This window comes from Hyperolius riggenbachi, chromosome 2, assembly GCF_040937935.1.
Source record: "Hyperolius riggenbachi isolate aHypRig1 chromosome 2, aHypRig1.pri, whole genome shotgun sequence".
Taxonomy (NCBI): Eukaryota; Metazoa; Chordata; class Amphibia; order Anura; family Hyperoliidae; genus Hyperolius; species Hyperolius riggenbachi.
The window spans coordinates 558497679-558509682 of NC_090647.1; the positions used below are offsets into that span (position 1 = coordinate 558497679).

The 12004-nt window shown below is 44.2% G+C and overlaps 1 protein-coding gene across 1 annotated transcript in view; it reads left to right on the forward strand.

Annotated features, from left to right (window-relative positions):
* LOC137545140 (uncharacterized) overlaps positions 1-12004 on the forward strand; it is a 99218-nt gene that overhangs the window by 78351 nt on the left and 8863 nt on the right. The window contains exons 3-4 of the mRNA XM_068266247.1: positions 785-905; positions 11127-11181. Coding sequence (XP_068122348.1) covers positions 785-905; positions 11127-11181 — 176 coding nt within the window. The remainder of the gene's footprint in view (positions 1-784; positions 906-11126; positions 11182-12004) is intronic.

Consider the following 12004-nt stretch of genomic DNA (forward strand, 5'->3'; position numbering starts at 1 on the left):
CCACTTGCTCTTCCTCAGTGATGTCAGATAAGTTCTCCTTCTCCCCCAGCCACTAACAATAGCACGGGACAGTTGAACAGCACAAGCCCCCTGCGACGCCTGCTGCAGTTGTTCTTCTGCCTCCTCCTCCAAAAAAACACCTTCCTCGTCATCTGACTCCTCTTCCCCACACGACTCTTCCTCCTCCTCTCCTCTCTGTGCTGGCATCCAAAGTTCACAGGGGGGCCCAGTGATTTCTATTTACGCCCCTGTGCACATGGCGAAAAGCGCTTTTTTTTTCTGTCCAGGCAAGACCGCTCCCAACCTTTCACTCTATTAACCCTCCTGGCGGTCTATTAAAAACCGCCAGGGGGCAGCGCAGCCGTTTTTTTTTATTTATTTTTTTTTAAATCATGTAGCGAGCCTAGGGCTCGCTACATGACAGCCGCTGTGCAGAGGCATCCCCCTACCCTCTTCGATATCAGGAACGGGATGTTCAAAGAACGGGATTTCCTGGAGGGCTTCCCTGGAGTCATTGGGAGTCCAGATCCACCCCTCAGCGCTGCCTGGCGCTGATAGGCCAGCGGATAGTGGCGAATCGGCACGGAGCGGCGGCGATCGGTGTGCTCACGCAGCTAGCAAAGTGCTAGCTGCGTGCAGCAAAAATAAATTGTGCAAATCGGCCCAGCAGGGCGTGAGAAAACCTCCTGCGCAGCTTACCCCGAACGCCAGAAAGGTTAATGCAGACCTGTATTTTATTCTTGACTGTATATATCACATTCTTATGTGTTGTCTTGTCTTTCAGGGAATAATGCAACGAACACAAATAGCACACTGATTTATGCATCGAGTTCAGCCGCCGGAGTCGTTATCATCGCAGTGATCATCGCTGGAATTATCTTTCACAAGACTCGTTCAAAGCCCAGGTGAGCGACCCACAAATGATTTACTAAGATTTTCTGCAGCTGCTGGAGAACATAAGAGATCCACCAAACCTGCCCTGAGGTATTCTTATACTTAACGCTGGGTACACAGGTTACGTTTTTTTGGTCGATTTCCCGTTTGATCGATTTACTATTTGTTTTTCCGCTCAATTCTCTTATCTTTTCTTATCAATTTCCAATCACTTCTATGAGAAATTGAGCGGTAAACGATCGAAAGTAATATTGGACATGACGGAAATTATCAATCGAATGCATCTATCGAATGAAAAAATGTAACGTGTGTACCCAGCATAAAGGACAAGGGAAGTGAGAGGCATACGGAGGCTGCCATATTTATTTACTGTTAAAGAATACCAGTTTCCTGGCAGTGCTGCTGGTCTTTTTGGTCAGTAGGGTTTAATCACACACCTGAAGCAAGCATGCAGCTAATCTTGTCAGATTTGTTATAAACCTCTGATCTACATGCTTGTTCAGGGGCTATGGCATAAAGTATTATGCCTAGTACACACCATACAATTTTCTGTTAAATTTTGCTGTTAGATTTTCTGTTAAAGAGGCCATACACTTATAGATTTGCAGCAGATTCGACCATCAGATAGATTTCTGTCAGATGTCTGTCAGATCGAATCTGACAGGAATCTATCTGATGTGTGCCACACACTAGGAACAGATTTCAAATAGATTTCAGAATGAAATCTATCTCAAGGTGCCCATACATTAGAATGATTATGGGCAGATTCGACCAAGAGACAAATTTATCTCTAATCAAATCGAATTAGAGATAAATTTGTCTCTAGTCGAATCTGCCCATACACTACAGGCCGATTCCTGTCCGATTTCAGCATGAAATCATCAGGGAATCGGCTGAGCCGCCGCGTCCGCCCTGCCCCGCCCCCAAAATGTATAAATGTATGTAGTGTAGTGCATTTATACATTACCTGTCCTGTAGCAGATTCAGCAAGGTGTCTGTCCATCTTGTCGGGTAACAGCCGCATACACGCTAGCGGCACATAATGTCTGACGTCAGAGCGCCACCGGCGTGCATGCAGAACCCAGCGAGATGGAGGGAAACTGCGTGGAGGCTGACACCAGACAGGTAATGTATAAATTCACACACTACATACATTTATACATTGTGGCGGCTGCGGCGGGGGTTTCATCGGCTCATCGCTCGTTCACAATTCGGCCGCCGTACCGCCGCGCACCCGATCAACCAACTTCGGCCCGACATCTTCCAGCATGCGCGATCGACCGGCCAATTTGTGCCCCGAAATTGATCGCTTTGTCGGGCGGGCATGCACTTGGCAGCACCAATTTTCATCCAATTCGATTATAATAATCGAATTGGATGGTCGATTGGTTGGTTGGTCGGCTAGTGTATGGCCCCCTTAAATGCATTATTGGACCATTAGATCCAATCCAGCTCTATGGGCCATTGACCTAAATTTTCCATCCTGTCAGATAGATCAAATCGATCGCAATCAATCAAGATCAGCTGCAAATCGATCGAATGGGGAATTTGATCGATTTTTTAATCGATTGATCGATGGCTGAAATCGACCAGTGTATGGGCCCCTTTACATCCTTTTCTGTAAAGTTCTGGTAGAGACTGGTCATTACCTCTGGTGCATTGTTTTCTGGTTATCTCCTGCTGAGTAGAACAATGCCTAATGGCTGTGCAGATAGATGGTTAGATAGATACATTTCCAACATGTTGGCAATTATCTATCTGGCAGGTGTTGTCATATGGATTATGCCCAGAAAGCTAGGTCCATGTTGCAATCTTGTGCCGGTAACTCCCTTTCTACTTGTATTACTCGAGCGCTTTTCCCTAGTAGGTGCGCATTATACAGATCTGCAATCAGTGCAACACCTAAACAGTTGGTGGAATCAGAGAGAATTGCCGGAAAAGCTTTGAGTGAGTTCAAGCGTACATCGGTAGTTACAGCGAATCCCCCCATAATAGATAATCTAGAAAATTGTATGGTGTGTACCTAGCATAATGCTGGGAATACACGGCTCGATTCTGAGCCATTTAGATGGCTCGATAGATAATTTCCGACATGTCCGATATCCTGCCCGACCGTTTCGCCGCTCGATTCCGCATAGAGGACGATAGAAAAAGATAAGAAAAAAAACGAGTGGAAGATAAGAGAATCGCCTGCAGAATCGAGCGGGAAATCGATCGAGCAGAAGAATTGAGCGGCAAAATCGAGCCATGTATGCCCAGCATAAGAGGCAGAAGAACAGAACTGCCGGGCAATCTGGATTATTCAAAGCGAAACAAACATGTCAGCCTCCATATCTCTCTCACCTTGGGCCCCTTTAAGGCCTCTCTTGTACATGCCCATCTCTTCAAATCCCGCATTCTCTGATCTGAACTCCTCCCATGTACAGCACATTGATTTTCAATATTTTTCACAAAATCTCTCAAACCGCAGTATTGTACTTTTCGATCCGGTTCAATTGATAATTTCATTATATTTTCAGTAAAAATTGATTGACATTATAATCAATCAGACATTTTGTGCATTAGATTCATGGAAGATTTAATGAAATCGATCAAATCCTCTGCAGGTCAAACTGGAAAATCCATGGGCTTGATTCACAAAGCGGTGCTAACCTACTTAGCACGTCTTAAGTCTTTAGGTGTGCTAACCAGGGTGCTAAGTAGGCTAGCACCGTTTTTCTCAATCAGATCGCGCGCTAAGTAAGCAAAGTCCTATGTGTGCGATAAGTCCCATAGGCTTTAACGGGCACTTCGCGCGGAGCGCTCTGTGCAGTGTGCGCGTAAAGTTTTACGCGCATAAAGTCTTGCGCGCGTAAAGTTTTACGCGCAAAAAGCTGGTTTAGACGTGCTAAGGGGGTTTTCATAGGCGTGCTAACAGTTAGCACCGCTTTGTGAATCAAGCCCAATGTGTGTGTGGCCTGTTTTAGGTAGAGATACATAGATAATGGCTAGGTAGATACCAGATAGATAGATAGATAGATAGATAGATAGATAGATAGATGTGTACTGATTAGATGGATAGTACTGATTAAATGGATATATACATCTAATTAGAGAGATGGATGTATAAATAAATGTAGTGATTAGAGGGACTGATGGATAAATGTATTGAATACAGGGGTTATTGGATAAATGTATTGATTAGAGAGGTGAACGGATAATGTATTGATTAGAGGGATGGATGGATAGATACATTAAGGCTTTGTTCACATCTAAAATCAAAATGGCTGACGCCAGTGATTTTCAATTTGTTGCACGTTTTTTTCCCTTCCCAGTGCCCACTGCACTACAATTTTGTAAAAAGCGCTTTTGCAGAGCGATTCCGTCTTTTCACTTCCTGACGTCAGTCAGGAGGTGAACGTTTTCACCCGCAAATGACTAAATACAATGGGCCTGATTCACAAAGCGGTGCAAACTGTTTAGCACGGGTGTGCTAAACAGTTAACATCAAATAGAGTAGCGCTGCGCCTACAGCAGTAGCTGCAAATTCTGTTGAAGGGTCCCAAACCTTAATTAAAGAACAATGAATAGATAACAGAATGAGCTTACTAAGGAAATGGAGGCTAATTGGACGTTTATTAAAATTATAAAAAATAAAAAAATATATATAAAATCAACCTTAAGCTGATGGTCACCCTTAATGGTGATGTTGATAGAAAAATGTGGTGTCCAGTTATATGTCCTGAACACAATATATGTACATATATTAAAAATTAAAAAGCAGAGTCAATAGCGATAAGTGCACTTGATTAATATTGCATAGCAGTTCCAGAGGGTTTCCCATTCCTGGTAATGCCCAGACGTAAGTCTAATTGGCAATGGTAGAGCGGGGTGAATAAGTCTTAATGTTGATAGATCCCAGGACAGATGATAATGAAATTCCTGTTGTGTGCAAATGGATACAATGAAACTGCATAGGTAAGTGCTTGAATCGATCTCACCCGTCTGATGCTTCCAAGTAGTGTTGCATATGTCTTCGTGGGAGCCGCTCGATCTCACCCGCCCCGGCCGGCGGCGAGGTGAGAGAGACTAGACGGTAGAGTAGCGTCAGGCAAGCGTGCCCGGCTCCCCTCGTAAGCTGTTAGTGTCCGGCTGATGGCAACCTGGCGCTGGTGAAGCTTCCGTCTCCGGGAGCAGTGCGTACGGACACGGAGCTCCAGCTCACCTCCTTCCCCTCAAGTTGTGACGTCACAAGGGCAGCCGATGCTAACGTTTCGGGGGGAACGCCCCCCTTTCTCAAAGCTAGGCTGCTGGGGGAATCTGAGGCTGGCTATTTAAGGCTTTTGCTGCACTGCTGATTTTATTCAAAAGCATACAGATCCAATTGTTTATTCAATCCGTGCGGAATCAGAGTATTGAGGTTAAAAATCCACATTGTTTCTCGTCGAGACATTTCTAATAGATAGTCTCCACCCCTCCATGATTTGCTGACCTGTTCTATTGCGCAGAATTTTGTTTCCTTAAAGGAACATCCATGCTCAAGCTTATAGTGTGCTGATAACGGGTGTTTTTGCATCCTTTTTTTATATTTGTACAGTGTTCACTCAGTCTTTCCTTAAGGGTGCGTTTAGTCCTTCCCACGTAGTGCTTTGAACATGGACAAATTATCACATAAATAACCCCCTTGGAGTCACAATTCGTGATGTCTTTGATATTAAATGATTCTTTGCTGGATGTGGATATAATTTCATACATCCTTTCTATTGGGGTATTGGATTCTCGGCAAGCTCTGCAGAAACCACATCTTTTAAAATATCCATTGTGCTTACTCCTGGTCTGGGTTTTGACCGTAGGGGCCAGTATGTTACCCAAATTTTGAGACCTCCTAAAGATCATTCTAGGATATTCTGACAGAATAGGCATCAATAGGGGATCCTCCCTCAATATGTTCCAATATTTACCTACTATGTTCTTAACTCTTGATGATTGAGAAGAGTATTTCATAATCAGGCTGGTTTGTTGGGCATTATAATCATTCTGTGTCCCCTTATCCCTCAATAAATCCTGTCTAGCTGTAGTTTTAGCCTGTGCCCTAGCTTCCCCTATACAATCTTCAGGATACCCCTTCTGTTCAAATCTCTCCTGCAGTATGTCTGCTTCTACATCAAAGTCGCTCATTTTGGAACAGTTCCTCCTGAGTCTGAGAAACTGTCCCCCTGGAATGTTCATAAGCCATTTGAAATGATGACAACTGTCTATATTAATATAACTATTGGTGTCCACCGGCTTTAAATAGGTTTTTGTCGAAATCTTATTGTTTTCCCTATAGATAGTGAGGTCCAAAAAGTTCCCTTGTGAATGGCTGAAGTCTCCTGTGAACTTTAGATTATAACTATTAGCATTTATCCATCCAATAAAGGCATCAAGACTTGCCTTAGTCCCCTGCCAAATAAAAAATGCGTCATCTATAAATCTCCTCCAGAGCACCAGGGCGGCTCCGGGGCCCTCTGGGCCGAATAGATGAAAACGTTCCCAGTGGGCCATATATAGGTTCGCAAAAGAGGGAGCAAACCGTGTCCCCATCGCCGTCCCGGTGCTCTGGAGGAAATACTGATCCTCATAAACAAAATAATTATGCCTTAGAATGAACTGTATACTGTCCAGTATGAACTGTACTTGTTCATTCAGCAAAGAGTGTGCTTCTTCCAAGAAGAACTTTGCTGTCTCAATTCCTTTCTCATGGGGTATCACAGTGTAGAGTGAACTGACGTCCACTGTACAGAACCAATAATTGTCAGACCATGTGTAATCTTTAAGGACTCTAAGGAAATGACCAGTGTCTTTGATGTATGTCGGGGTGTTTTTAACAATTTCCTGCAGATACAGATCCACATAGTGAGACAAATGTGAGGACATGGAACCAATCCCCGATATTATCGGTCTCCCCGGTGGGTCGAGTAGACCTTTGTGTATCTTGGGGAGATGGTAATATACAGGGATTCTGGGATTGTCTTGATACAAGTAGACATACTCCTCCTCGTTAATGACCCCCTTGTCTTTTGCATCTCCCAAGATATTTTTCAGCCTCTTGAGAAATTTAAAGGTGGGGTCCATGTTCAACACCTGATAAGTCTCTGTATTGAATAGTTGACGAACTGCTTCCTGATGGTACTGTTCTTTATCCTGTATAACTACCCCTCCCCCCTTATCTGCGGGTCGTATCACAATCGTGGTGTCCTTCTGTAGGCTTCTCATGGCCTGCCTTTCAGTGGAGGTCAAATTGTCAATGTATTTGGTGTTCAGTTTTTTTATATCTTCCAAAACCAGAGTCTCGAAAGTGTTCATAGCTTTACTTGCCTCCTGGACGGGATTAAATTTGGACTTGCACTTCAGCCCAGAGTGTTTAAAGCTATCTTCCTGCTTCTGACTTGCCGATGTACAGTCCCCTGCTTTCTTTATAAAATATTTCTTTAAACATAATTTCCTCATGAATTGTTTGATGCCAATAAAGGCCTCAAATTTATTAAGTTTATTCCCTGGTGCAAATTTAATGCCTCTTGCTAAAACTCCATGTTCAGTTGGGGAAAGTGACTTGTGGCTGAGGTTAAAAACTCCACCCTCTCCCATCGGAATTGGGCCCGTTGGGGTCTCATTTATTTTTAGTGATTTTTTGGATAGCCCCCTCCCCCTCCCTCCCCGCGTCCTAATTTTGACTCTCTTTCTTTGATGTAATGGTCCATTCTTTGTTGTTGCATTTTGTCGGGTGGGTTCTTCCTCTGCTGATATTGTTTGGTGATACTTCTGGTTTCCCTTTGAAAATTTGGCATCCCATATTTCAGTGCTGTGCGGTAATCTAAAAAATGAACATGTGATTTGGGATTAGCTCCCAATGCACTAAATTTATTAGATGTGGGAAGATTAATGTACACTGTTTCCCCCTCATTGTCCACCCGTTCCTCTACACTGATAGCAGCAGGGGGAGGTTCAATGTTTCCCATATTTGTTTCCATCTCCAGTGTGCACAGTTGATCCTGGGTCACCAATATGGTGGTTCCCTTGACTTGAACCTGCCCACTGGGGATGGTCCCTTCAGTAGGGGGCAGTAAATTTACATTCAGCTGACTCATACTACTACTTTCAAGTGCCCCTGCTGTGTCCGGCTCGCTGGTGATAACCCTTAATGTAGAAGGTGGTAGAGTAGTGTTGGAATGGCTGATGTGGCTCTCTTCTGATGCACATGCTGTGTACAAACTAGCCACCCCCGCCCCGAACAATCTTATGAAGAAAAGGTGCACAGGACCCGCCCCTTCTGTTGATTGGACAGAAATCTACCCTGTGTGTGGCCCTCTGTTACAATACCGGCTTGGATCTCATTGCTGGAGGTAAGTGCAATCGGATTATTCATACTGTCTAAGTTCCTAGTTTCTATGTATGGAGGATTAGACAGAGGTGGTGATGTATAGTCATCTTGCTTATCCCCAGAGGTATCCTCCACTGAGGAGACATCTTCCAATATTATGTCATTCCTTTCATCCAAAACTGGATGTGTTGCTAGTTGCAGTTCTTCCCCATATAACCCATCTCTCACAAATTTTCTTCTTTTCCTTTTAATAATGTCATCCTCCATATTAGCAAGTCTAACCTGTATACTGGTTTCTAGACTTTTATAGAACTCATTAGTCTGGAAGGGTTCCAGTTTGCCATAAAGTTGTCTAATGTCCTCTCCACTTCTCATGAGTTGAATTTTCCTGAGTTCTAAAATGAACTCCATGACTTGTAGAGAGAAACCATGGAACATCCTATCCCACTCGAGTTGCGCCGTTTCAGAATGTAGGTCAAAGGATAATGCCTTGCTGACCTCAAGACCTGGCGGGCATTTGTCATGTGAGAGATATCTTTCCAGAGTGTATACCTCCCATAGATTCTTAGTTTCTTGGGTGAGCATCTTTTCAAGTGAGCGGCAGTGAAATTTGATGACATCATTCTCAAAGGGAATAACTTGTGTGTTGGTGTCGTGGCTAAAGAATTTCTCAAGCCTCTCCAATCTATCTTTCCTGTATTGCCATAAATTGGCGCTGGTGGTTACTTGTATTTCCATCATAGGCTGCAAGCGCTGGTGGGAATGTGCAGATGAAAATTAAATAGAGTAGCGCTGCGCCTACAGCAGTAGCTGCAAATTCTGTTGAAGGGTCCCAAACCTTAATTAAAGAACAAAACCCAGACCAGGAGTAAGCACAATGGATATTTTAAAAGATGTGGTTTCTGCAGAGCTTGCCGAGAATCCAATACCCCAATAGAAAGGATGTATGAAATTATATCCACATCCAGCAAAGAATCATTTAATATCAAAGACATCACGAATTGTGACTCCAAGGGGGTTATTTATGTGATAATTTGTCCATGTTCAAAGCACTACGTGGGAAGGACTAAACGCACCCTTAAGGAAAGACTGAGTGAACACTGTACAAATATAAAAAAAGGATGCAAAAACACCCGTTATCAGCACACTATAAGCTTGAGCATGGATGTTCCTTTAAGGAAACAAAATTCTGCGCAATAGAACAGGTCAGCAAATCATGGAGGGGTGGAGACTATCTATTAGAAATGTCTCGACGAGAAACAATGTGGATTTTTAACCTCAATACTCTGATTCTGCACGGATTGAATAAACAATTGGATCTGTATGCTTTTGAATAAAATCAGCAGTGCAGCAAAAGCCTTAAATAGCCAGCCTCAGATTCCCCCAGCAGCCTAGCTTTGAGAAAGGGGGGCGTTCCCCCCGAAACGTTAGCATCGGCTGCCCTTGTGACGTCACAACTTGAGGGGAAGGAGGTGAGCTGGAGCTCCGTGTCCGTACGCACTGCTCCCGGAGACGGAAGCTTCACCAGCGCCAGGTTGCCATCAGCCGGACACTAACAGCTTACGAGGGGAGCCGGGCACGCTTGCCTGACGCTACTCTACCGTCTAGTCTCTCTCACCTCGCCGCCGGCCGGGGCGGGTGAGATCGAGCGGCTCCCACGAAGACATATGCAACACTACTTGGAAGCATCAGACGGGTGAGATCGATTCAAGCACTTACCTATGCAGTTTCATTGTATCCATTTGCACACAACAGGAATTTCATTATCATCTGTCCTGGGATCTATCAACATTAAGACTTATTCACCCCGCTCTACCATTGCCAATTAGACTTACGTCTGGGCATTACCAGGAATGGGAAACCCTCTGGAACTGCTATGCAATATTAATCAAGTGCACTTATCGCTATTGACTCTGCTTTTTAATTTTTAATATATGTACATATATTGTGTTCAGGACATATAACTGGACACCACATTTTTCTATCAACATCACCATTAAGGGTGACCATCAGCTTAAGGTTGATTTTATATATATTTTTTTATTTTTTATAATTTTAATAAACGTCCAATTAGCCTCCATTTCTTTAGTAAGCGCATTCTGTTATCTATTCACTAAACAGTTAACAGTTAGCACGTGAAGTGCCGTTCTCGGACTTTTGCGCGCGCAATTTGTGGCAAGTTGCGCGCGCAAAAGTATGCGATCGCGCGAATCGCGGCACTTTGCGCGCGCAAAAGTCTGAGAACGGCACTTCACGTGTTAACTGTTAACTGTTTAGCACACCCGTGCTAAACATTTTGCACCGCTTTGTGAAGCAGGCCCATTGTATTTAGTCATAAAAGCGCGATTTGTGAGCCTTTTGTGCTTTTCCTATACGTTCCATTGCAGCAAAATCACCCCGAAAATGGTCCATGCAGCGCTTTGCTAAGCAGAAAGCGGACGAAACGCGCTCATATAAACTGTCCCATAAGGATTCATTGCACTAGCGATTTAAAAATCGCCTGCGCTAAAAAAAAAACGCAAAACGCCCTTGGTGTGAACAAGCCCTTATTGATTACTGGGACTGATGGATGGATAAACGTAATGATTAGAGAGTGGATGAATAAATGTATTGGTTAGAGAGATGGATGGATACATGTATTGATTAGAGGAATGGATAAATGTATTGATTACAGTAGCTGGATAAATGTTTTGTTTAGAGGGACTGATAGATAAACAAATGTATTGATTAGAGGTGTGGATGGATATACAGTAGACAGACAGGCAGCCTCCAGTGGGCGCAGGGCAGCAATGAATGGATCAGAACAGAGCTGATATTGGATTATTGTATCTCTGGTATATTGTTTATGAACAGATATGACTACATATTGCTTAAAGAATGTTCCTTTTTCCAGCAAACCTCCGGCTCAGATCCACCAAACCAGCCCGGAGGCCAATCAGCGAGTGGAGGTGAGTTATTATCGTGCACACCACATATATCAGCACACCACACAATGCAGAGAGGGTGACAAGTAATCGATGACAGGTGCTCAGTGAAGAATCCTGAATGCTGAGAAGAATAAAGTCTAAACGGGGCCCAAAGCAACGGAGTAGCTTCAGCTCCCCGTGATGGTCTTTCTGAAAAGCAAAGGTGGGAGATGGGTCACAGAAAGTGGCAGCTGGACCCCTTGACACACCCACTGGGCCCCAGGCATCTGTCTAGGTTGCCTTGTGGATGATCCTGCTCTGCCTGGGTGACAGGGTACTAGGTAAAGGTGGCCATACACCAGGTGACTTGGTGGCCAATCGACCATCCGATTTCATTATTATAATCGGATCTGATGAAAATCAGTGCCGCCAAGAGCATTCCCGAACCGAAATTGGTCACATGTAACGATCAGACGTGCGTGGCGGTAACTCTCTCGCCGATCAGAGAGATGTGTCTCTTGGATGTATCGTTTGATGTATGGGCACCTAAAAGGAAATATCAGGGAAATGCTAAAAAAATTCAGATTTACTTTCCTGGGGCTTCCTGCAGCCCCTGGAAGCCTGTGTGTCCCTCGCCGCAGCTCCACTCTCAGCCAGTCTCCCGGGGTCCGCTCTGCAGCAACAGCAAAATTTGTATAAAACTGGGTTCACTCTGGGTCAGCTGGCAGGGGCGTAGCAATAGGGGGTGCAGAGGTTGCGACTGCATCTGGGCCCTTGGGTCAGAGGGGCCCTCCCTCAACTACAGTATTAGCTCTCTATTGGTCCTGTGCTCATAATAATCACTTCTATAGATGCTTTGAATAGT